At 46.9% G+C, this 26,965-nt stretch overlaps 2 protein-coding genes across 5 annotated transcripts in view; one reads left to right on the top strand and one right to left on the bottom strand.

Moving 5' to 3' along the window:
- Positions 1–252: 252 nt before the first annotated feature.
- Positions 253–12,312, top strand: Il9 (interleukin 9). The gene is made up of 7 exons (XM_074057390.1): positions 253–366; positions 468–503; positions 589–621; positions 1,897–2,028; positions 3,046–3,133; positions 8,445–8,588; positions 12,290–12,312. Exons 1-7 carry the CDS (start codon positions 253–255, stop codon positions 12,310–12,312), a joined length of 570 nt encoding a protein of 189 aa, XP_073913491.1.
- Positions 11,961–26,965, bottom strand: part of Slc25a48 (solute carrier family 25 member 48) — a 39,155-nt gene continuing 24,150 nt past the window's right edge. Inside the window, exons 5-9 of one of the 4 annotated variants that reach the window (XR_012442912.1) lie at positions 23,200–23,457; positions 20,793–20,926; positions 15,340–15,469; positions 14,936–15,113; positions 11,961–12,343 (exon numbers count right to left, since the gene is read on the bottom strand). Coding sequence is in view for 3 of the 4 variants with exons in the window: in XM_074058840.1 (XP_073914941.1) it covers positions 15,347–15,469; positions 20,793–20,926; positions 23,200–23,457 (515 nt within the window). In the remaining variant the exon portion in view is untranslated. The other 3 variants (XM_074058840.1, XM_020187349.2, XM_074058841.1) reach the window with 3 other exon arrangements.

Below are 26,965 nucleotides of genomic sequence, written 5' to 3'. Positions count from 1 at the left end.
CCTTCAGCATTTCAAAACCCAACCTTTTGAAAAGCATCTTTTCTGAGGAATGATATTTCCTGGCACAACACAGTCTTTGTCAAGTGACTCAGTATGATTTGATTTTTTTCAATATCAAGTGGCCCCAACTTACAGAGAAAAAGTGGGCTCCAAGTATCAGTTTGATGTCAGGGTTTTTCCCTGTGTAAAAGGAGCTTTAAATACAGCCAGACTGGAAGGTATCTGCAGGCTGAGCTCCAGGTCCTTGTCAAGATGCTTCTGGCTGTGGTCCTCACCTCTGCCCTTCTCTTCTGCTCTGTGGAGGGCCAAAGATGCTTGACTTGGGCAGGAATCATGGATTTGAACTTCCTCATCCAGATGTTGCAGGTGCGCTGTGGGGCTGCAGGGAGCACTCATGACTGGTGAGCTAGCTCTAGAAAGAGAAAATGTGCCACTCACGTGGGTTTTCATTTCTCTGTCTACTTTAGGAAGATCCATCCTCCAAGTGCAGCTGCAGTGCCAATGTAAGTGAAAGCTCTCTTAAGAAAGTTCCAAACCAATCTTAATTCTCACATCTGGAAGGTTCACTCTGAAATTTCTCTTTTCTAGGTGACCAGTTGTTTGTGTCTTCCCATCCCTTCTGTAAGTACAGGAGAAGATAATCTTGATTCTATTTTTTTTTTTAGCTTTTAAGTAAAAGTAAATTGCTTTATTTCATATTTTAAATTAGAAATTGTTACTTAATTGAGATCATTACAGATTAGTATTCCCTTTTGAAACCAGGATCTTGGAATTCTATACTGTATACATTTCTTTGTATTGAACTAGCTTATGGTCCTTGAGAAGTTTGAACACTTTCAGTATTTAAAAAAATATTGACTATCTTTTAAGGTACATGGCCATATACACAATGAAGTCAAACTGGAACTAAGAATATAATAAATATATAAAGAGTATAATAAGTGATATAGTTTGAACTGTATTGCTTTCTATCCCATTTGCTGTTAAGTCTAGAACTGTGAAGCAATGTAAATAGAATGACAACTCTTATCTTGGATGTGGCTTAAACTATCTAGCTGCTACATCTCCTTCCTTCTTCCTTCCTTCCTTCCTTTCTTCCTTCCTTCCTTCTCTTTCTCTCCCCTCCCTCTCTTCCATCCTCCCTTTCTCTCACCTCCCTCCCTCTCTTCCTTCTTCCCTTCCTCCTCTTCATCAATCCTTGGCTGACCTCAGGTGGCTGCCCCATGATTCCAACTATAGGACAAAGTGTCTGGAGGTTGTGGGTGGTGGGGACTGAAAGGCACGCTGAGAGAGAAACTCCCTACTCTGGCAAGGAGGGAGGGGTCAGGAATGTTCCAGTCCTAATTGAGACTCCTGGTTAGAGTGAGGGGGCACTTACTCAAGTGATTACTGCCTGGGGGAATCTGAGCTTTGCATCCTAGCAGAGATCAGAGGTCATACCCTTGAGGGTCCATGGTTAGATGAGAAGTGGTAAGGGGGAACCCTTCATGAATAGCCCAGCTCCCCTTCTTTTACAGGGCAAGGTCTTAGCTCTACTGGAACACAGGCCATGTCCAATGGGTACATCCTATCGGCTAGTGCCCACAAGTTTTTTCTTCCTCTGCACTTCCATCTCACTAATACTAGATATGGAATTGTCCATTTGCCAGGGCCATGGGAGCCATGCTTCCTGGATAGAACATGGTGGGAATCTCCAGGGAATGTCACTATGGAAAAAGTACCTCACCTGGAAGTATTGGAGATCAGGGCCTAGACTGGCAAGGGACCTATCAAAAATATAGTGCAAGTTTGGGTTAGATTGGTTCAATTACATTTGTCTCTAAAATCCTTCTTTTTGCGATTTCTTCTCAAATCTGTCCGGAGTATTTCTTTTCATAAGTTCTTATTATTTCCCAGGATAACTGCGCTACACCGTGCTTCCAGGAAGGGTTGTCACAGATTACCAACGCCACCCAGAAAACAAAATTCTCACTGGCTTTCATGCGGGTGAAAAGAACAGTTGAAGACCTAAAAAGCAACAAGTGTCCAGTACGTTTGTGTGATTTTTATGTGGATGCTGATGTCAGCTATGATTGAAGGAGAAAGGATGATAACATCAGAATTGGTAGTTCAAGGGTGACAAGGGGACATCAAAGAAATTGAATCAGAAACGTTAGACTAGACTGCCCCCTAGTTTTTTTTTAAATGCTGACGCCAATATGGTCTTTTCTCTGCTTGTTGGATAATGAAAGAATTCTTCCTGATTGTAACTAGAAGCTATAATTGTGGGAATCAGGGCTGTAGCTCACGCAGTACTCAAAGATCCTAAAAGTTCAATTTGCTAACCAGATGGATGTGGCAGCCTATAAGTTAAAGGAGATTATTTTTTTGAAAATGCACCCAGATCAAGGTAGACACTTGCCACCTGTCCTAAGTGCCCGCTGGTGGCGTACTCCTTAGCTCTTGGAGGTGGGGGTTGGGCTTCCTCCTTGCCTCCCTGGGCAGCAGCTTCTGCAGGAGAGCACAGAGGACTGAAGACCTGTGCTGAGCCATTTACTTGCTTGTGTCTCTACTGTCGATAGCACCTTCCATGTCCTGTTTCACTGAGTTCCTCCCTAGGGATAATTGTTAGATTTGACTTATCCCCTTCATATTGGAGAGGAGGGAAGTGAAGCTCAGGGGGACTAACTAATTTACCTGATGCTATACATTTAGTAAGTGACAGAGCTGAACTTGAACTTGGATCTATGTGAACCCAAATTCTTAGCCATCATAGTATATAAGTGACCTTGAAAAAACAAGCTAAAAGGACAATGATACATTTTAGACTTCAAAGAGTCCCGAGAAAAGGTTTCCTCTAATGGGGGGACTTGATAGGTGTCTAAGTGTATGTGTGACACAGACCCCAAAGTCAGCCACCTACACCAAGTTACCAAGTGCCAGCTAGCTGGGATCTCCCACTGATTAGTTCTGGGCTTCAAGCCAGGATCCCGAAGTGTGGTCCTTGGGGCAGATTGGCTCCATGCTGCTTCAGTCACTCTGTCCTGTCAACTTTTATCTCTGCAGTTTTTCTCCTGTGAACAGCCATGCAACCAAACCACAGCAGGAAACACGGTGACATTTCTGAAGAAGCTGAGGGAAACTTTCCAGAAAAAAAAGACAGGAGGGATGTGAGCCTGAATATGAAGATGAAATATTATTTATTCTATTTATTGAATCTTTTAAAAGCCTTCTCTTTAAATTGTTATAATTTAAGAAATGAAGTAAGCTATTCTAAGTCAAAATCAGTGTGATTATTTGTTTAAAATTTTATGTCTTTATTTTGGAATAAATATATGTGAAGGAAAGAAATGCACAAACTGGTCCCTGGGTACTTCTTCATTGCTTCTTCATTCCTTGCTTCTCAGAACAAAGCAAGCAGTGAGCTTTGTAAAGGATCAAAGACTCTAAGATAACAAGACTCAATGATCCTAACCAAAGCAGGGACTTGGGATTAGAGGTTGGAGAACAGTTAGGAAGGACTCATCTGGAGACAGCCTAAGGGTCACTACTAGGAGAGGACAGGGGCAGCTGGAGGGAGGCTCAACATGCTACAAAGGGGTTTTGTTCCTACAAAACCGACCTTGGACCTGAAACCACAAAGGCAGGCATTTGTTAAGGCCAAGGGCTGGGAGACTCCTGAAGAAAATGTCATGGTCATATGTAAGAGCACAGAGATGGCAGCTGAGAAGTGTCCTGGAGCAGGCTCTTTGAGTCAGAGCTTGAAGCAGAGAAATCCTGGGGTCAACCTGGCTGTTCACCCAATGCCCTTCAGTGAGCTCTTACCATATGTCAGCACAGGTCTGACTGGGAGACAGGATCTAATGGGGCAAATCCAAGAGACCTTTCAATTTCACCTTCAAACTCTATCTGCTCCCACCTCGGACCCCTCTCCTGTCCTTTGTTCTACAGTGCTCACCACCTTCTGATGCTCTCTTATCTGTTAACTGGTCATGTTTACTGTCTGTCTCTCTGCTCACCATGCCAGCTTGGTTTTGCTCACTCATGTGTTCTAAGTGCCTACGTTGAGCTAGCATTGAGCAAGTGCTGAGTGAACACGGTCCACATGGATGAAAGGCCTTCGAGATGTAACAGCATAGTGGGGACTGGTGTCTGAATTGGGAATGTGCAAGCCTGGACAAGAGTTAAAACCCAGAACATACTATAGGTGCCCTTTCAATTCCTCAAAGCAGGTCTGGGTCAGGGTAGACACCACCTGGCACCTTGGAGGGGGAAGATTGACATCTTCCTGTTTGGCACCCCCAGCCCTGTGATGGGTGGATGGAGGCAGGGCTAAGGCTAGGGTAAGAGAGGTCTGGTAGTCAGACTGGCCCTCACCTCTACCCGCTGAGACTTAGAGGTGTGGGAAAAACTCAAAGGCTTTTTTTTGTTTTCATTTCACTTTTGCAGTACTGGGAATGGAACCCAGGGCCTTGAACATGCTAAGTAAGTGCTCTACCACTGAGCTACATTCCCAGCCCCAGACACAAGAGGCTTTTAAAAGATAAAGTCTATTGTGGAGAAATGTATCAGGAGAATTTTCTTAGGTACTGCCAAAATATGAATTGTTTTCCCTCCCTGGTGGGCTATCCCAGCCTTGGTGACTTTTCATCACAATAGTACAGAAAGTTCAGTGCAGAGATGGAGAACTTCAAAGGGCTTTGTTCTTCTTTTGTTTCACCAGTTATAATGTCAATCAGTGTCCAGAGGTGACTGGCCCTGCAAACCAAAGGTGAGGCTTGCTGATCATCCAAGTAGCCCAGGGGGTTTTATCGAAGGGAACCAGGTCAGAGGAGTGTTTTATTATCTACTTGGGTGCAGAGACGATGGGTCCATGGTGACATCCAATCACAAGTTTTTTCCCCTAGCTGAAATGGGCAGAGACATGTTCTCAGTTATTTCTGGATAACTTGGTAGAGGGCAAAACTCTGGTGTCAAACTTTGTCCTCCCTCTGTGCTGGAGACCACCAAGCATTTTTGCCAGGGACACAAACCTTCACACCTTTCGACAGCAGTCCCATCTGATGACCCATATGCTTCTCCAGAGGAAAGGAAAACATAGTGTGTTGTGGGGGGAAGGTTGGGGTCGGCACAGGTTCTATGCAGATAGTTTTCTGAGGACCTCCCATAACAACAGGTAGGATGACTCATGTTCCAACTCTAGTAGTAAATCCCAGAATCTCCTACAGTTTTTCTTCCTGGTGACTTACAGCTGTGACCACTCAGGGTCCTTAGTGCTCTCCCTCTTCGTGCATGGGGCTCCCAGGGCTGGGGTCCCACCTCTGCTCAGAGTATTGAAAGGGGTCTCCAGGTGTGGCTCTCTTGCCTGCAGATTCCCATGAACAAGGGGCCAACCCCCATCCTAACTAACTTACACACAGCAGGTGCTGAGAACAAAGTACAACAATCCATTTCTTATTATTCATTAGTGTTAAGAGCTTCATGTTTAAGCATTTACTCTGTGTGAACTAGGCATGCAGTATCTCATTTAATCCTGCCATGGTACGAAATGGCTATTATTATTTCTTATTTATATGTAAGGAAACCAATGCTTTCTAGATGAAGTGACTTTCCCAAGGTCCCTTAGCTGAGAGTAGGGAGTCACCTCCAGCTCGCTCTGCTTCCAAACCCCTTGCTCTTTCCTTTCTTATTCCTTTCTGTCCTTTTCTTATTCCGTTGATATCAAATTTGAGTGTCATTTCTCTGGCCACTGCCTAGGGATAAAACAGGTTTGCCAAAACACCAGTACATGCTTGCTTATCCAGAACCCCGGGGAATAAGACAGAGTTCAGAATTCAAGCTTTTTAGCCTTTTTGAAAGTTAGCACACCACCCACGCACCACAAATGACATAACACCCATAGCACAGCCCCAGGCAAGGTTCCATAATTAAATACATCAATATTCAGCAGCAAAACACATGAGTGTTCACATGTAGCAGTCAAGGTTTGCAGACAAATGAGTCAAAACCTTGTGTTGACTGAGCTGTTTAGGTTTCAGAATGGTGATAAGAAATAGGGCAGATACATGAAAATAGATTTTCTCCAGCTCAGGGCTCAGGGCTCACTTACACTTTACCTGGGGCTGGGACATGTACGGGTTCCTCAGAAAACACATGGGTTTTCTGAATGACTGGCCCTAGAGCTGGCTGCATCATGCTATACAATGCGGTTTAGTCTGCAGCACTGGGAGACGCCCACCTCAGTGATATCCACATCAGCAAGATCACAGCAAGTTCCAGAACACAGCCTGAGAATGCAGTCAGCTTCCAGAGAAGACAGGCAGTGGTCTAAGCTCCACCTCATTGCCACAGATTAACCACCTGCTAACTTGGTGCTTTCTCTTGGGTTTTCTGCAAAAGTGTGTAAGTCACAAGATTTATTTACCCTGCTTGTGAGTTCTAAGGAGGATTCATCTGCAGAGAAGTAAGCTGTCATTCCTTCCTCCCTGTGCCACAGAGCTGAGATTCATAAAGAAGTCCTGTTGGAGGAAAGGAGAGGAAACACTAATGTTTATTAAGTGCTTACTGTATACCAGACACTGCTAAGCACACTTTGTAGAATATCTGGTTGGATTCTCATAACAACTCCATGAGGTATTCCTTAATTATTGTATGTAATTATTCCCACTGAACAGGGTCTGAAGCCCAAAGAGCTCACCCAGCTTGCCCGGGGCACATTGCTCATAAGTGGTAAAGCTGCTATCCTGTCCAGGTGACCAGGTCCCAGGCAGAGTCACTAGCAGGAACCTGCAGGCCAGGGCCCCCACTGTTGGCCAAAGCCAAGCCCAGATGCTGCTGGCCTGCAAGTTGGCCCATTGGCTCCATCCATCCTTCCCCTATCTGTCCATTCATTGGCTATAGTACAGGAAGATGCTGTGAGGTCTCACCTCCACAATTTCTCTCATGTTGTCACATTTCACTGCCCTGCTGTCCTTATTCATCCTAGACCAAACCCACCCTGTCTCTGCAAAACGGGCCTCAGCAGGAATGCAAAGTGGACCCCCGGGGTTCATTCTTATTACATTACTCAGTAGTTTATTGAGATATGATTCCTAGGATTTTCTATATACGAGATCATATCATTTGCAAATAAAATAAGTTCACTTCTTTTATTCCAATTTGGATGCCCTTCATTTCATTTTCTTGCCTAGTTGCTTTGGCTGAAACCCCTAGTACAATGCTGAATAGAGGGAACCATGGTGGGCATCATGATTTGGTCCCCGTTCCTAGTGAGAAACATCCAGTCTTTTGCTGTTAAGTATGATGCTGGCTGCAGACTTTCCATAAGTGTCCTTTACTGGGTTGAGGAAGTCATTCTTAGTCTGTTGAGAATTTTTATCACTAACTAGCATTGGATTTTGTCAAATTCTTTTTTTCTCAAACTATTGAAGTAGCAGTGTTTTATTAATATAAGGATTAATTCTTGGTGTTTGCATTTCCAAAGGTAGGCATAGGGCTAAGGAAGAGAAGTCAGAGAGGAAAGTAGGAAGGCAGTTCCTGCTGAGGGTCCTGGAGAGGGACTTTCTGCTCAGCCTCCAACAGAGCCTCCAGGGGTGGTGGCTGAACTTCTAGGGAGAGTTGAGGAACTCAGGGTAGAGGACACCTAAGCTTCCTGTCCTAAATGCCCTGGAAGATAACAATCTGGGAAAAAATATCTTCTATCACCAGCTGTGGAGTTGGGAGGACCACCTGTACGAAGCCCCTATGAGCAGACAGGAATGATGCTGCTTTCATCGAGGCCACATAGGTGGAAAGCCATGCCCCGGGGCTAGCCAGGAAGAACCTCAGGATAGGACTGAGCGTCTCCTGAGATCCAGCCGTCTCCCCTAAGGTCACCTCCAAGGGAAGGAGAAGTAGGGGAAAATCTTGAACTAAGCTTTTAACTTGGTGTTTCTAAGTTTTACCTTGAAATGACAAAATTATTTTTCTGCCATCAGGTAGAATGGAGGCTTGGAAAAAAAAACCCAAAAACCTAAATTTAGGTAGAAAAAAATAAAACAAGTTTCCATTTATTTTCTGCACACTTGAAGAGGTGGCTTAATCACTCAATAGCCACTAAGGAGCACTCAGCGAGCGCACATGCTGGGCTCAGTGCAGGGGGGGTAAGGGGCAGAACTTGTGACTGCCTGGGGGACTGAGTGCAGTGGGCTCTGCTCCGTGCTCAGCCAGAGGAGGGAGTGGCGTTTCTCCGGATGGACTTCTGGCTTGATGGTGCTCATGAGCTGGACTCCTCTGCGGGAGCAAATGTTTCCTGGAAACCCCTGATTTCAGCCTGGGGGTCAGAACAAGGTATGTGTGTATGGGGGGGGGTCAGAACCCCAAAGAGCTTTAATTAATGACAGATCCATCACACACTCTGAGCATCAGAACGGTCCTGTCAGCGTCTGCATCCAGCCCATCATAAGCTTGCTTATTGGATGCCCACGCAGAGGTCCAGAGGCCTAGGAGCCAAGCATATGCAGCTCTCATGGTTTCACACACAATGACCAAGCTCATGGTTTCACACACAATGACCAAGCCCAGGGAACAGCCACCCTGTGTTGACAAACAACCTAGTCTCACAAAAGGAAGTAGGCAAAAAACAGAACCAGAAAAAAATCACAGTGCCCACTGTCTTCCTCCAACTCCCATGTTTTGCACTTTACAGTTTACAAAACCACTTTGGCATTTGATTCTTACAGAAGCAGTGAATGGTAGATAAGGGAAACTGGTGTGGCCATTTTACAGATGAGGAAACTGAGGCCCAGAAGGGCAAAACTTGCAGAAATCATTGCAGGCAGCCAATGGCTGACCTGGGACCAGAACCCAAGGTGGAAGTTCTCCCTAGTCTGAGTTTCTATCCAAACAGAGAAGGAAAAGGACACCACCAAGAAACAGGAAGCAAAGTGTCAGAGGACAGGTTGCTCTCATCAGCCAAGAATATCTAGATGGAGCCTCAGCCCAGGGTTTGGTTGACCTCTGCTGCCACCTAGTGGCCATGCTGCAGTGTATCAGCAGGGAAGTTTTTCCCATAGCGGTTGGGTGATGGTTGGATGGTTATGTGTGTGTGTGTGTGTGCGTGTGCGTGTGCGTGTGCGTGTGCGTGTGCGTGTGTGTGTGTGTGTGTGCACGTGCAGGGGGTCCTTGTTCTCAAAGAGACTCACAAGGTCAAAACTAAGTTCATATAACCCTAAGATGTCACCTGCCTTTTTCATTGTCATTTCCACATGGGAGCACATGGAGTTTTCTAAAGGCTACCTGGCAAATGATGTCAGAGCAGAAGCAGATGGGGGAATCCACTGCCTTCTAATTAAGCCAGATGTCAGACTGAGTAGCAAAAGTGGGAAACAATGTCAACCTTCTCATTACCTTTGCTGGGAAGGAATATTTTCATGAACTGTTATTTATACTGACAAGTAGCGGGGTTGTTATTATACTTCAATATCAATAATTTCTTTTGTTGGCAGTACTAGGGTTTGAACTCAGGGCCTCACACTTATGAGGCAGATGCCCTACCACTTGAGCCATGCCCCAATCCTTTTTTGCCTTAGTTATTTTTCAGGTAGGGTCTAGTATTTTCTGCTATGGCCTTCCTAGACCATAATCCTTCTATTTACCACTCCTGCATAGCTGGGATGATGGGCATGAGTCACCACACCCAGCTTGGTGATTGAGATGAGGTCTCCCTAACTTTTTGTCCAGGCTGGTCTTGAACCACAATCCTCCCTATCTCTACCTCCCAAGTAGTTGGGATTATAAGTGTGAGCACTGTACCTGGCTAGTATTTTTTGAATGCTCAGTTTAAATTTCTGGTAAATATTGGTAAATAAGCAAAAGTTATTTGGAGTACTCAGTAATTTCTGAGAGTGAAAGGGCCTGCTGTTGACAGCAACAGCTGTAGAACTATGGTATTGTTTTCCGGAGGGCACATGGCCAAGTCCAAAGCCCCAGCTCCAGGCCACGGACACCAAAGCCAGTGCTTCATTTGGAATTCTGATCTGTTTCCAGCCTTTCTGTAAAATGAAACTTCATCTGTTTCAAGGCTCTCCTGATGATGACACAGAAATTGATGTCTGATACTGAGCTCCCTGCAGGCAGGGGTCCTACCCTTGTCACCCCAGTGCCTCGCACAGCACTGGGTACAGTCAGACTCAACATGCGTTTTTATGGTTGAAAGAGAAAGGCCATGATGTGTTGACTGAGAACAAATTCAAGCTCTTGACCCTACATGTGGCACCACATTACCTCTTTCTCTCTCTCTCTCAGTACTGGGGATTAAATTTAGAGCCTTGTGCTTGCTAGGCAGGCGCTCTATCACTTGAGCCACACACCCAACCTTCTCTAGGGAAATCTATAACTCCATACTTATGTGTCCCAACAACTTTCTGTTTTCCCACCATGAGTGGTCATGACCTTACTGCTAGTGATGTTCCCTGGGCTGGATGGCAGGGACAGTGCCACTGCAGGAGGGTTATCAAGAGGGATTGGTAGTCCAAGTCCTCAGCAGGGGCTCAGATACATCAGAGCCTTGGTTTCTTCATCTGTAAACTGGATCAACAATGATGCTGTTACCAGCTCCTATCATCAAGAGGCACCAAGATGATCCAAAGAACCCAGGAAGGTCTGGATACCTGAGTAAGGTGGTTGTATCTCAATCTCATCAGGAGCGTACAGCAGAAGACCCCAGCAATACCACTTCCAATCAAGGTGGGCAGCGACCAACACCAGTGGCTTGTTGAGGCTGACCTAAGAAGAAATGTGTTCTAGGGTGTGTTACAGTAGCCTTTGGATCTGCCTGGGGGTGAACTATATGCCAGGAGCATCTCTTCTTCAGCATTTTCAGTGCCTGCCAGAGGCCACCACAGGGTGCCTAGGCAGACCTGTCTCTCCTATCAAAACAGCCTACCATGCCAGCAGGGAGGTACTACTGGGTCCCCTCGTGCTATCCCCAATACCCAAGATGGTACCTACACAGAGCAAATGCTTGACAAGTATGTGATGACTGGATGGATGAGTATTGCACTGCTGGAGGATGGAGAGTTTGGACTACAGCCTGAGAGATGCCCAGGGGCTCTGCACACCTGGGGACTATGTAGGTGAAAGGAGGAGGGAGCTGAGGGTTCTCTCTCAAGGGGAGACCCTTTGATTTACAGTGGGGAGACAACACTTGTGTGGGGCACTGCTTTGATGTTGGATCTGTTGGAGCCAGAGCTCTTTAGAGACATGGTCCAGGTCACTCAGAGGCAGGGAAGTAGTGCATGGGGACAGGGCAGTAGAGAAACTAAGGAAGATTTCTTGAATGGGGTTTCAAAAAAGTGAATCTGGGGACATTTCCCAATGGACTTAAGGCAGGGGTGGCAAATAATTCTGCTTCCAGTTCTCACTGGCTGGTGATCACTGACCAGGGCACAATGTTGAGTATTCTGAGGTCACATTCACCTCACTTAGAAGGTGACTACGGGTGCTAGCTGAAGGCACAGAATTGGGAGTGACATCATGAACAAATGCCACATAACAGGGAAGTAGCCACAGCCCCCCATGTGGTTCCAATAAGAAATAGAGACCTATGACATCACTCCGGAAAGCAGAGTGTGGACAAAGCATTTTGTTTTGTTTTCCAAGAAAAAGTCAGGCCCAGAGAACCCCGACCCGATCCAAGCTCAGAGTCACCATCTCAGAAGCATGCCACCAATGTATGCCACTGCTCCCTTAAAGGGGCAGCGCCTTCAAGGTTTTCTCTCATGTGTGGCCCTTGCAAACCACTGCTTCTTCTCCTGGTGGCCTTAGGCATCTGGGAGAAAGGAAAAAGGAAGTGGAGCCACCACCCTCAGTTCTTCTGCTTGCCCCAGTGGAGCAGGTTTCTCTCCAGACCAGTGACATCTCAACAGAGATAGGAAGGAGGATGGACGGGCCTCTCTGAAGGCAGAGAGAGACCTCCTACTCAGAAACAACCCTGAGAGGTTTTCAATGCTTTTATTGGGAAACTTAGAACCAATTCCAGCTCCTCCATGAATTCCCAGTGAATTTACAACAGTCATGGCCACTGAAATTGGCCAATTTTAACCTGGTGTTACCCAGAGTTGAAAGAGGTGGTGTCCACTCTACTAGCAGTCCCTTGTTTCCTTCCAAGGCAGGTCAGTGACCCCGGCTGGGGTTAAGGAACAGAGAGCCTATAATTATGAAGGAAGGGGCTCCAAGACCAGCATGCTCTCCAGAAGCCCATCTTGTGCAGAGTCCAGGCGGGCAGGGGTCCTTCCATCCCTCTAGTAAGCTCATGATCACTGGTTTGCAGACATTGTCAACATGGACGAATAGTGGAAGGAGGCCCTGGCAGGTGACACCAGCCCTGGGGGAAAAGGAGAAAACATGAGTGTCATCTTCCAAGGTTATCTTGAGCAGGACCTGGGGGTCAAATGACCCACCTGGAGGCCGTTCTAATAAAGAAGCTGTGGACCAGGGTCACCGTGACCACACCGCTGAAGTGCAGGAGGGTTATAAGGATAATTTATGAATGTTCAAAGAAGTCATTCTCAAGTGAAATTCCCTGAAATTGGAAGTAGGCACTGAGGTTTGGAGCATGTGTCAGGACAGAGTATACCAGAATTGCTCCAGAAAGGTTTTGGCGCCTGGACCCCAGTGGGTGGGAGGGGTAGCAGTTGGACAAGCCTAAGATCTGGCTGTTGGCCAGTGACCACACCCCATTTCTACCACCAAAAGTCCTCTTCCTCTGGTTTCTCCAGGTGAACAGATAAAATGAATCCAGCACAGAACAAGGACCTCCCATACTGCTACTGGGCTTCGTTCCATCTTGGGCCACTACTCCACGTAGCTTAAGTGGGAAATAATACAGGAATGAATGAGAAGGTAGTGTCTTCTCTAGGGCTTTGGGGAGTGGGTCCTTTATTCCCTGCAGACTCTTGGAAACAGTTCTTATGTCATCCCTGCCACCTGTGCCCAGGGACTCCTGAGACAGCCACCATCTCACTTCTCAGGAACTGAAGAGCTCCTTAGTCCTCCAACACCTGTCATCTCGCTCAATCCTCAGTGTAGATAATGAGGGAGGCCTCTCTTTCCACATCTTGAAAGAAAAACACATTACTGCCAAGTGAAGAAGAACTCCAACCCTTAGAGCTTCTTGGTAAATTAAGTCCTTCTTGTTAGAAGAGCTGGTCAACCATGGTTCTTGGTTAGAACTTGGTTAGAACTGGACACCCAGAGTGAGGCTGGTTCAAGGTGATGCTCCAGAACAGTTGCTGGGAACCCTCTTCCCAACCTAAGGGGCCTCAGCCTCCTCCCCGACCTTAGCAGTTCTTTCTTAGGGAGACAGGCATCCAAGCCCCTTACATTCAGTAAGAAAAGTGTCCAGTTGGCCTGGTCATTGCTTTGGAAGGCCAAATAATGACTTGGCTCCCCAGGAACTTCCCCCTGAAGCAGCCAGTCCCCAGGGTGGCCATGGTGACACAGTCCAACAGCTTGGGCAAGCATCCAGCCACTCCGCCATCTGTGAGATCTTGGCATTAAAATCATTTTGTAGCTGAAGTTTTAGCAACATGGAAAAATGTTCCTGAGCTATTAGTTGGGAAGAGTGGGTTATAAAACATTGTGTAAAGTAGAATCTGAATTTGGGGATACACGTTAAAAAAAAAAGACACTTGGAAGAATAATGACATATGTGATTACAGGTATTTTTATTTTGTTCTATTTGTATTTTTTATTTTTCTACAGTAAAAATACATCATTTTTATCACAGAATTTTTAAATTTACCTCTAGCTGTTGACAGGGGGTGCTGATATTTGAGCACAGCTTTAAGAACAAGACAACTTTTCTGTCCTGCCCTGGACGTCTTCCAAATGCAGGAATGTTTCATCAACATGTTTAATTATGCAAAATATGTTACTACCCTTTCCTTTGATTAAAAAAGGGCAACAAGCCAGAAAAGCTGTGAATGTCAGCGATTTAGTAAAAAGCTGCCGAAAGTATTTTATTTAACGCCACCTTCCAGGGTGGGCCCAGGTCACTGTGGTCCACATGACCAGTGGTACTCTCTCCCTTTGGCCAGGACTCAGGGTCTTCCAAGCTCCCCAGTAGGCCTCACAAATGCCCCTGTTGTGCCCCCAGCCCCTGGAGGCAGTAGCACAGTTTTCTAGACTCCCCTGATGACAGCCATTCTTATTGGGAGAATTTGTAGTCCTTGATGCTGAAGTGTGATGGCTTCTTGGTTGACTAGAAAGTTCAGTAACTCACCCTTCTTTGTCTCTTTGACCAGTTTGGGAGCCAAAGAACGAGAAGAAGGGAAAAGTCACAGGAGGAAGGGAGGGACTACAGGGACATCAAGGGCTGTTGCTGACTGGCTGTTTGTGACCAGCTTTGTGCGAGGCACCAACAGTGCAGGAGTGGAGAGAGCTATAGTGCAGTTGGGACCTTTGCCTGGGTCTCAAGAGCACAGAGAGCCACCAGGCAGTGACGATGCCCTGAGATGGGGTGGAGGACACACCTCATCCCCGCTGAGAAAGTAGACTGGTGACCTGGAGAGGAGGGCTGGAGAAAGCTCTGGGGAAACGAAGACAAGGGGGAAGGAGTGAGGAGGAAGACACAGTGGGAGCACAGACCCAGTGGGTGAGAGAGGGTGGGATGCAGGATGGTGATGAGAGGGGAGGTCAGAGAAGGCGGTTCTAGGAGGAAGGCAGGTGGGTGCACTGAGCAAAGGAGTTATCTGCCCAGTACCTCAAGGGGCTCCAGTTGTCTTGGGGGACCCCCTCCGCAGGACCACTTGCCCACAATAAGCCTTGGGCCGGTGTTTCAGCCTTTACCCACCTGTCCATTCTGTGCCTTTTTCATTTCTAACAAATAGTATGTGCAATTTAATACAGAAGATACCTCAGGCTACCGTGGTCATTCTGCAACGAGAAAGGAAAAGCAAGGAAGAGTGGTAGAGACCTGTCCTCAAGGACTGGGAAGCCTGTAGGTGGCTCTCAGAAAGTTCAACAGGCGGCGGGGAGACCATGCTTCGGATGAGGTGGGGAAGGCACTGTGGTTACGGTAGGAGTTCTTCCTTCCTGGATCACTGCATTTACTCTGAGAAGCTAAGCGCAGTTCTCTCTGAGGACGGAGGAAGCTGTGAATGGAAATGGGAGGGTGAGCTGGTGACAAACAGGTGACTTCTGTGCCTACCACAGACACAGAGGACTTAGCACACAACCATTGCCTATGGACATTTCAAAATTGCTGTGTGATGAGGAGAAGGGTGGCAACTCTAGCCCCAGACCTACCAGAGGGGACAGGGGGATATTTCAGAAGGCCATAAGATTTTCATAATGAAAAAAGGAGTTCCAAATTCACACCTGGTCCTCACGGGCTTGTCACAGCATGGTCCCCACGGAGTGCCTGTAGCGAGAGCTCATACCCAAGGAACATGGCCGCGCTCATGGGGAAGCCACGCACAGCGTTCACTGTGATACCCCTGAAAAACACCTTTGCACAGAGACTGGTTATTCCAGGACCAACCCATATCCTCTGCAGTGAGTCAAAGTCAGAGATGGCTCTGCCCAGCCTGTCCCCATCCCAAGCCCAAAGGACATGATAGAGATCACAGAGGATGCTCCAGGCATGTCCATGCCCTGCCCTAGTCATGTCTGATGGCACTTGTCCTCCTGGCCTCTGACATGCATGCACCAAGGACTTCCATACATTTGCTGATTGCTCTTTTTTAAACACACACGCACACACACACAAACACATCATACCACACACACACACACACACACACATACATGATCCTCAGGAACCTGGAAGTCCTAAATACACAGAGTATCCAGCCATGCTCAACCAGTTACCTCATGTGACATCCCCGAAGTGGCAGAGGGCAGAACTCAGGCTGTGCTTAACACCATAGACATGGAGTAGGGACACAGCTTTCCCTGGTAATTGTGTTATTTGGGCAGGTGGCAAATTTCCTGGAGCTCAGTTTTGCCAATTGTAAAATGCGGGTAACAATAGCATCAAGCCACTGAAGGTGTTTGAGGGAATGAACAAGACAACACTTCTGGGATGCTCCCACAGTGCCTGTCATCCACTGACATCCAGTTTAGCACTTAGTGACTGTTAGTTCCCATCACCATCCTTGTCATGATCAATACTCGTCACCCAATAGGAAAAAGGACTTGACCTTGATCCGTAGTGTGGGAGTTGAGGAATGGCCTGTACTGATGAGCTGCTGAACTCTGCCTCTGCCGCTGTGTCACCTGTATTTGTTTTCTGTCCCCAGGGAATATTACAAGATGGCTCCCACGGTCTCCCTTTCCTTCTCAAATCTCCCTGGTTGGTGTTGGGTGGACACTGATAAATATGAGTGGTTTATAACCTATTAGAGGAGTAGCCCCATTCAGGAAAATTACATTAGTAGATAGGGATGAGAACAGAATGGGGATTGGGTGAGCAGTGGGGTGGGAGGGATGATCTAATGTCTCATGAGAAAAGACCACAATCTAAAGTGAAATCCTTGTCTAAGTGTAAATGACCTGAGAAGTGCCAGGCCCTAAGTTCTAAACCTGCTCTGTATAATTTCCTAAGTTGAAGACACAGAGGTGCTCATTTTCAGAAAGTAGCCACTGGCCCTCTGTGTTTCTCTGGTTTCCTTGGTTTCTGGGGGCTACAGTGTCAGAATGGGTAGAGGCCACTGTCATTGATCAAGATGTCAGGTGACCCTGGCAGCCTCAACATGCAGCTGGGTCCAGGAAAAGAGCTGAGGGATTGGGCTCTGCAAAGGTGAGCAAGTGACTCAGCCAAATTCTGGAGCCACTCAGGCAGGGGACCAAGGGGACCTGGACAACAGTAGTACTCCTCTCTAATGTCTAACCTTATTGAAATTCCACAGGCTTACCCAGAGTGACTGAGTAACATAAGGAACTGGGTCAGGCTCCAAGAGGAAAATTCCATGCCGGGTGCCCACAGGGCCCCCTGTGGCTTCAGCTTGGCTCTGCTCTGCAAGGCTGAGCCAGGGAGGAATATGTGTTCTACCCCACAGACAGAGTCTCCTACAGAAGTTGAGTTCTGCTCGGCTGCAGGGCCCACAGAAGGCAGACAGTGGACCGACCTTCTGGCTTTTACCCTGGGCTTTCAGAACATGGGGTCCTCAGACCATCTCCTTCCTCATGAAGCCTCCAGGACTCCCCACCACTCAGGGTCAAGTCCATACTCTTCCCTGGCCTGCAAAGTTCCAGCCTCACACTTTCTCTGGGATGCCCTTCATATCTCACTCTCTGAGTAGGTTGGTCAACTGGCATTCCTCAGAGATGCACTGGGCATCTCTGGCCCCTCTGCATGGAATGTTTCAGATCTGGCTTGCAGCCTCTGGCACTCCAAGGTGGACTATGGTCTGCTGCCTTCTGGGCACCCAGCATCTCCTCCCACCCACCAGGCAACCCACTGTAGCCTGAGGGACCTTCCCCTTGTAACACTTCCTACACTGGTTCCCTCCTGACTGACCTGTCCTCTACAGGGTGGGGAGCACAGCCTGTGGGTGTGGTTCACCTCTGAATCCCCTGTACCTGCAAGTGCTTAGTTCTGCATAGACTTTCCACAGATTCTTGTTAAATGAGTCAATGGATAGTTGAATAGGTGAGTGAATAAATGAATTCCTGGACCTGAAAAAGGACAGCCTGAGCTGAGGTAGTCCTAGTTTTGGTGGCAGTGGGGGATTCCTGGAGTGGGAGACAGCTCCAGAGCCAGGAGAGGCAGAACCACCAGGCAACTGACCCGGGTGCCTCAGGGAAGCTGTCTGCTACAAATGTTCCTGTCTGTCTCTCACCCAGCCTCACTGCACTGTCATGAATCCCTGCAGTCTGGGCCACCTCTGTAGTGCTAGTGGACACCAAGGTCTCCCTCCAGCCTCCTGGTTTCAAAGGATAATTCTCCGAGTAGGAACCACGCCCATGTGCTTGAGACAGTCCTCAAAGTGGGCAGAGAATGGGTCCATGCTACTAGGCCTTTCTTTTGTTCCCTTTTGGGAGGGTCCTGAAAGGTCATGGACTTCCAGTTTCCCCGTCATGAAGGCCCTCACCTGGTAACCCTTGAGGCACAAAGGGCTGTTCAAACTGCCACTACTGTCACCAGTTTTCTCTTTTCTGATTCTTTGTTATCACTGAGTTTTTCCATAGGAAGAAGAGAATAGGTTGGACAATGAGCTACCAGGGCTTTTTTGGTCATCCCCTTAAGCTATGGGAAAGAATGTTTCAGAAGCAGTACTCCAACAAGTGAGCCCGTGCCACCTGGAGCCTTGGCCAGCCACGGCGGCCATGAGTGAGGGTGGCTCCTCCTGCTGCTGCTGCTATCATTCAGGATAGCCTGGGTTTCCGAGCTGTGGCGTGCAAGTCTTTCCAGGTTCCTGTTTACATTTATATAAAATGTTCCCGCATATATACATGACCAGACACTCACTCATGCACGCTTGTACTGGTAGGGATACTTTTGGGATACATCACAAGAAACTTATAATGCCAATCACCATTGAAAGGATGGGATCCCCATCCTTTCAAGACACTGAGATCCTCCTGTGTCTTTGGAAGCTCCCTATCTTCACACTGCCTTTTAATCCATTCATAAAAATTAATCTTGAAACATCTGGCCATTGAGGTTAATCAATCTGAGTACTGACATGTCTATTAAAAGCTGACTCTGTATAAACACTGCAGACCAAACGCTCTTGAGGTTACAAAACCCATCATTTGGCCTTTCTAGGACTTTATTTTTTATGGAGCACAGTACTTTTTTTGTAAGAAATGGTATCAGCAGTATATTTTTGCCTCTATAGATTTGTTTTGAATTATGACACATTAATTTTGGGGAAATAGAAACATCAAGTAAAAGGACTGCTTCCCATTTGAATCTCTTTTGTGACCTTCTGTAATTGTTGATTGAATCACAAAATGTGCTTCTGCTAAAAAGTAAAATGCAAAAACCAAGTGAAGCTGTGCCTAGACTTCTACCCTTTACCAGAGGGCCTCTGGTTAAACAAAAATTTACAATAATGAACACAGAAAAGAGGCCAGCTTATCCATCCTTCAAACAGAAAGACAGAAATGAAGTTATCTGTACCTCACATCTTATGCTAAACAGAGTCCCAACACCTGATCTTTCTTCATATGCCATGGTACTGAACCCCTTCACTAGGGCACCTTTGAAGTCTTAATTAATAGGTGGCAGCCAGAAAAGGATACAGCATTCCAGTTGCAATCTAATCAAAGCAGAGGCATCCAGCTCCCTTTCCCTACCTACCATACTCTACTAGTGCAGGCGTGGGAACTGGTTCTGCTGTTGGCTCACGGGCAGGTTAGCATTATCAGAATATGGACTTTGTCTCTATTTAGTACTCCGTCCCAAACTCCTAGAACTGCACATGGTATATACTTGTGTTCTAAAAGCAGGCATTTGTCAGATGAACCATGAACTCATGAAAACTAGAGCCCTCGGGCATTGCCCTGGGGAGCCTGGGTCAAATCAAGTTGGATGTTCTCTCTAGGAGCAACTGATTTGATTATTTAAGACAAAGGGTTGCAAGCAACGTTGGTTTCTATAGTTGTCTTTTACTGGGCCTTTTGGTCTATATTTTGGGGTAACTTGGATGTTGTCCTTTTCACACGACATATTAGCCATCCTCCTTGGGGTTATCCAAAGCTCTAGATTGTTCCTAACCAAGGGAAGGAGCAGAACTGGACCTCAGGCAGGGATGGAAAGCACGGTCTTTGGTGGTGTGTGAAAAGCATCATGCGTGGGCAGAGGAGAAGACAAAGATTCTGGGGGACAGGTGTGCTGGGCTGGGAGGAATGGGTCAAATGACCTGTCAGGGTTAGGGGTAAAGTGTAACGTGATCATCTTGACAATAAAACTAAGAGACATAATACCAATGCCAATAAAAAATTCAACTCTTCCCAAATGTTCCCTATAGATTAAGCATGAAATTTGCCTAATTTAATTTATTGCCTTGTCCTTTCATGGTGGTAAGCTTATCCTCAGAGAAACTGGAGCCAAGAAAGGTAGTAAAGCCACTTTTTTGGATTTCCCCAGCACATAGGTGGCTGGGTCTGACCTGGAACTCAAGACTGCTGACTCTTAGAGCCATGCTGAGAAAGCAAAGGGCCCACCCACTGGAAGAAGAGCAGGTGAAATGGTATCTCTGGAGGGCCAGCAGTCTGTTTCTAACCTTGGACATGGAAGTCTGGTCTTTGTTTTGGAATGTTTTAGTGGTGGGAAGGGGTGTGTGCTGAGGATAATGTTTTCAGTTGTAGGGAGAGGAATAGAGGATGCCAAGTTGAAGGGGCCTACATGCTGAGCCCAGAGGTGACAAGGTCTGGACTCAGGTGAAGTAGGAGACCTGGAGCAGGTAAGAAGAGATGGCTGAGGGTCAGGAAAGATGCAAGGTGGTTCTGGGATGGGTAAGGAAGGACCGCTCATCCCATCTTGATGAGAAGGCAAACTTGGTGACATACAGGCAGGGGTCCTGGCTCTGACTCTACCATGTACCAGCTGGGTGACTGTGGACAGGTTCTTAGTCCTCTGTGACCCTGTCAGGTGGGTGGCTCACCTATTCCCTCCTTCATCCCAGGATGAGAACTAGACAAGACAGCATGGGTGATATACTTGGAGGGGCACCTGTTTGTGGCACCTGAGATAAATAGTAACCTCCAGTCCCTCCATGTCCCCATTCCCTCCTCTAGAATCTCATGCTTCCCACAACCCACACATCTGAACCATCCCCCAAGGGCTGCAGCTGACACCATGGGGCTGTCTTAGGGCTTACTTTAAGACCTTCCTGCTGGTAACTCTGGGAAATGCAGTCCAGGACACCTCTGTATTTGTTTAAATAGACACCATCGGCTTGGAGTCGACTTTTCACGACATCCATAGGAGTTGCTGTACCCCAGGAAATTGCTCCTACAAAGACAGAGAAAGGAACAGATGTCAGGACTGGCTGGCTAGTGTCTGGAGGGGCTTGGTTCCCTGAGGATTACCCCCCCACACACACACCCTGCCCCATCAGAAACTCCACTAACTGTAAGGGAGGTGGACAGAGCTCAGGGCTGGGGCCTGCAGAGTCTGTTTCTAGTCCTCTCTTGCCACTTGCACTGGGACTTGGGAGAAGTCTCCTACTTCCTTTGAGCCTTGGGTCCCTCATCTGTGAAATGGGACAGCAGTGCCTGTCTTCATGGGGTTGCTGTGAGGACCCCATGAACTGTTGCCCATGAAGCTTTGAACACAGCCAGAGCTTGATTCATGGCAGTGTGTATTAGCAGCTTTCCTTGGTGGGACAGTAACAGGTTCCACAGTGCTTCATGGCACCTTCCCAGGACACCAGAAGAGAGAGCTCAGGGTGAGGCATGTAGTTAGAGGCGGGATTTAGTTTGAACTTGGAGCAGCTAAACAAACACTTGCACAAAGGCTGATCCCCAAGAAGGGCCAGCCCAGTGGTTGCAAAAAAAAAAAAAAAGATAAGAACAGTCTTTTTAAAATCTTTTTTTCTTTTCTAAATATAAGGAATAAGACCTAGGGGTCACATACCACTGGTCATCCTTGCTGAATAAGCTCAGATGCCCTGGATTGAGCATCTTGTGACTTTAAAGGACTCTAGGAAACATTGCTGGGTTATTGTATAAACACAGAAATTGGCACACTCTCAGATGGGTAGAGAAAACAAACCAATGCCAAAGTCCAGGGCGGCTGGTTTGCTGTTTTGTACCTGCTGCTGAGTGATTTCCAAAACATACCTTGGCTTGCCCTGGACCCTCTTCCCATCATGACCTCAGTCCCCCCAGTCCTTGAAAGCCTCTCTAGACATCGATGCCCTTCTGCCTCTGCCAGGGCAACGGGCTGCTTCCCCAGGTGCTGTCCTGATGCAGTCTCTGTCCCTTGGCCACAGTGAGGGCATCACAAATGAGATTTTCTGGCCAGGACATACACACCTGCTCTCAACAGAAATGAAAGCAGGTGAGAACTTGCTGTCCAACCAACCAACCAGTGTGCACTGAGCCCTTCCCGGAAGCAAGGCCAGGGATGGGCCTCAGACACGGGGTGGGGGTGGGGGGCACAGGGAGAGCACTGATTCAGTGGCAGAGATACAGGAGTGTTTGCTAAGTTTAAAGTATTGCTAGTTATGGTGAGGAGGAGGAAGAGGAGGAGGGAGAGGAAGAAGTAAGGATTTTTTTCTGTCATGACTTTCCCACCAGCATCAAACATGCCATGACATTGGCCTCCTTAAAAAGCAATCCTTTCTTGACTTCCATAGTCTTCTCTGGCTATAGCTCCATTCCTAACTCCTCATTACAGCAAAGAAAATTTTTCAGAAACACCGTATTATACTTGGGTTCCTCGATTTCTTTCTTCCCACACCCATCCCACTTCAGTCAGGTTTTTAATACTTTTCTCTCCAAAGAAATGGCTCTTTTCAAAGAACCCAATAGCTTCCACATTGTAAAATCCAAGCAGTGAGAGAAGTGCAAAGGCCCTGTGGTGAGGGGAGAGCAGAGCGTGGTCAAGTTGCAATAAAGAGATCAGTGTGGCTAGAGAAAGGTAGAGGAGCTGAAAATGAGGTCAGAGGAGTAGCAGGGAGGTCAGAGAGGACTTGGAAAGCCACCGAGAGGTTGTTGATTTGACCCTAAATTAAGTGAGTGTAGTGCTAGTGTCTGAGTAAGGAAGTTAAATACAAGTCCATGGTCACAAAACGAGCAAGTGTGGATTTGAACTTGGATCTTCCTGACTGCAGAGTCCCTGCTGTCCTATATATATGAGCTATATATGACCTTGGGTTGGTACCTTAGTATACCTGGACCTGAGTTTTCTCATCTGCAAAATGGGGAGACTGCCTTCTACCTTAGAGCCCTATTCCATAAAGGCAAGGCATGATAACATATTTGCTTCCTATAGCTCAGATCACATACTCACACGGAGTATGTGCTCAAAAGACACTTGCTGCCTGCAAGTCCAATAAACCCACAGAGTGACTGCCATTCCTATCGCTCCAGAGGACAAGGAGGACACTTCTCATTCCTAGCCCTTCCCCTGTCTTGCTGGCCTGGCACAGAGTAAGTGCACAGTGAACACTGCTGGATGAGTGCTGTCTCCCCTGGGGCTGGGAAGGGCACAGCAGGTTCTGTGCTGCTCCACAGCAGTGGGTGGCCCAGGGATGGAACTCCAGTCACCAACTCTCTTACCTGCCATGCCACCCGCCAGCCACACAGCACAGGGGCTGGGGCCCACACAGGCCTCGGGCGTGATCCACTCACTTAGGAGCACGTAGGGGATGAAGTAGAGGCAATAGCCCGGGATGTCCCTCAGCAGCATGGCGCTGGCTCCCCGGTACAGCCCCACCAGGCCCTCAGTCCTCACGATGGTTGTGATGCAGTGTACTGGCCCCTGGTATGCTGGCTGCTCCCCAAGAGCCATCGCCCTGGACTTCAAACTGAGGCTGGCTACAAAGATAGAAGGGAGAAGATAGCAAGTGACCCAGGGGGAATAAGAGACCAGCCTACCCCTGGCATTGAAACCAGCCCAGCCATTGACGATTCCTACCCATGTGGCCCGTTGGTTTTTTACCAAACCTTCTGACTTTCTTGGCAGCTCACACTGGGGTTCTGAAGTCCTAACAAGGAGCCACTGTCAACCTGTACCCCAGACTGGAGATAATAGCAGCCAGGGGATAAAGACCAGTTACTTAGGGATTCCCAGCACTTTCTGGCCAACCATCACCATGTCTTTCTAAGCAGATGTGACTACAGAATGCCTAGGATCAATTGTGACAACCACACTAAGCTCTTTCTTGAAGCAGAGGCTAGAAAACCTATCACACTCTGTGTATGTGGATTCATGCATGCATGTAGACATGGTGTGTGTAAGTGAGCACATGACTTACTCCCTTTTTGACCTTGACAGCTCAGCATTTACAGCATGTTTCCTGAACTTTGAAAGAGGGACAAGCTGTCATAGGCACAAATAAGGTAACACATGTTAAGTACTCAGCATTGTGACTGGAATCTTGTAGAGACTCAGTAAGTTGTCAATAGGCAATGATTGCTCAGAGCAAGGTAGATAGTGTGAAATGGACCTAAGATCCCTGGCTGGAAGGTGTTCTCAGTGAATCACCCTATACCTGGCCTGGCTGTGCACTAAAACAACTGTAGGGCAGTATCAGAGCCCTTGGCCCTTGAAGTCCAGAGGCCCAGGGCTCTACCTCCTTTCTGACCTCAGGGGCCTACTGGTAGAACATGGTTTTCCAGGGGTGTACATAGCCAGAGAGACTTGGTCTCTCTCCTCAGTCCTTTCACATGCTGCCCACCTCCATCCCTGACCCTCGTCTTCTCCTCTGATTCGCACCCATCAACATGGCTTTGACTCATGGCCAGAAAGAACTTCCAGTCCCTGCATAGATCAAGTGATTCTTGCTCTCCATGGTCCCCCTCAAGGAACAAACATGACAAGGCCAGGGAGCAAATATAATGACGTCTGTCTGTGACCACTGTTTTGACCCTTGACATAGCGTCCTGATTTGGTTTCACACATGTTGAAAACAGACAGCAATCTTTCAGCCTATGGTTGAGCCACCAAGTCTTCCAAACACCCCCATCTTTATGTGAGGAAACGTTAGGATGGAACGCTCAGCCTCATGACTCCACAGTCTAAAGTGGAGACTGGGAACAAAGGAGGATGTGAACTTTAACTCATCCCAGACGTTCATGAGGGTGAGGGGAGGTTCATCCCCTGTGTTCATCATGTTGGAGGAAGGTCGTGAGTCCCCGCTATCCAGGCCAGGCTAGCCATGGTGAGGGCAGTAGGTTGAGCCTCACCTACTCTACGGCATCACCATTCCTCTATGATGTGTTCCATATGAGGTGAGCCTTCTGCCACTCGTGGGGACATAAGACTCCTCTGAGCAAGATCAGTCATTGAGAGCCCCATGAGAGGTTATTGGACACCTTTTCCTCTCCCAATGCATGATGATATTGCCTGGCTCATCCTGGAAATGTTGTCATTAGACAGAACACATGTCACTGTTCCCTGTATAAACTTTGGCTGGGCCACTTTTCCCTCTAGATAACATCAACCTGACCAGGAGTCAAGGTTTTCATAAATCAACTGTGGATAGTGATGTGGCTTTCAGGAGCTACTGATTGAAAGACAGTGTCCAGATAATGATCTGCTTGTCTGGAGGTACAGATGTTGAAAGAACACTTGACAAACTGCCAACTAGCCTTGTCAACAACAAGAAAAAACTCCCAGTTTTCCTCTTTCTCTCCAGGGTAAGCAATAAAAAAATTATTTCTAATTTTTTATTTCTAAGATTCTAAGAATCTATTTCTAAGATTTCTAAGGAATCTAGTTTTTTATTGCTTGAGAATTGCCTACTTGTGATTATTAAGGCAATAGAATTGTCATGGAGGCTTCCATCACTGGGATGCTAACACAGCTCTACACAGACTCAAGTCTATACAGTTGTGTTATTCAGCTTTCTGTTACTATAACAAAATACCAGAGATAAATATCTTATGAAGAGAAAGGGTTTGCCATGCTTCACAGTTTGGGAGGTTCCTTTTACATGATTGGTTGGCCCCATTGTTTTGGGTCTATAGGGAGTAATGCATCATGGTGAGAGAGCATGATGGAGCAAACCAGCTCACCTCATCAGACAAGAAGTGAAAGAAGACAAAGAAAGAGCTGGGACCTCAATATCCCTTTCAAGAGGGATCTCCCACTAGGTCCCACTTCCTAAAGGTTCCATCACTTCCTAATAACCCCACTCTGGGGACCAAACCTTTATTTCATATACTGACCTTTGGGGAACACTTATCTAAACCCCAGCAACTGGGAAGTCCTCTGAACTCCTTCCAGCCCCCACCCCATTCCTCCCAACCATGGATTGGATGTGACTTTCAGGAGTTACTCATTGAAGGACAGTGTCCTGACGAAATGACCCTTGTTTGGAGGCACGTATGCTGGAAAAATCACATGTCAATTGAAACTGCTTTTTCAACAATCCAAACAAGGACCAAATCTGTCCTTTTTTCCCTCTTTCTTCCCAATGTAGGCAATAAGAATTCTTTTGCACACACACACACACACACACACACACACACACACACACAGAGTTTTCACATATCCACATCTTTCTGAACAATATGAGGTTGAATTGCATCCATCATGACCCTTTATCTCTGAATACTTCTGAATGCATTTCCTAAAAGCAGGAATGCAGTCCTATGTGATCAGAGAAGTCAGTTTCATACATCTACATCAATACCACTTTCATCTAGAAATCTACTATCTATAATCAAACTGTCATGACTTCACAGTATCCTTTATTACATTTTTCCCTCTGGGACAGAATCTTTCATCTAGAAATCTAGTTCTTTCAACTGGAACATTTCCACAGCCTTCCTCTGTTGTCTATGTCAGCACACATTTTGAGAGTATCCCTCCCCACTTTTTGTTAATGCAGCATCCAGAGTTTGCCTGGGGTTTCCTTATTAATACACTGACATAATTCTTGGCTGGATTTCTTCTCATTTGTAAGTCACCTCCTTTTCCTTGAAGACCATTCACTCTCCTGAATCCCTGGTCTTTGCCTCCTCTGCCTGTCTATCCTTATTTTTATTATTTTATTTATAAATTGAGGTGTAATTTTACATTTACCAAAAGATATACCTCTTAACTGTATGCTTGATTAAATAATAATGCACCTATGCAACTACATCCTACCATGAAAATCACTTCATATACTTGAAACAAACTGTTTTGGTCACAGCCACCCAGACAGAGCTAAGATTCCACAGCCTACAACCCTCTCCTGATGTTCTAGGTAAAAGAACTCCATGATGTCAACAAGGTGGCACTCACTGTGAAGCCAGCTTCTCCTGGGGGCAGTGCTTGTCACGGGTCAAGCTGCACAAGAACAATGGCATACATGCTTCATACTGGGACCCAAAG

Source organism: Castor canadensis, chromosome 16 (assembly GCF_047511655.1).
Source record: "Castor canadensis chromosome 16, mCasCan1.hap1v2, whole genome shotgun sequence".
NCBI classification, from domain to species: domain Eukaryota; kingdom Metazoa; phylum Chordata; class Mammalia; order Rodentia; family Castoridae; genus Castor; species Castor canadensis.
Note: the sequence above shows the minus strand (reverse complement) of the source record. Positions and strands in the feature narration are given on the sequence as shown.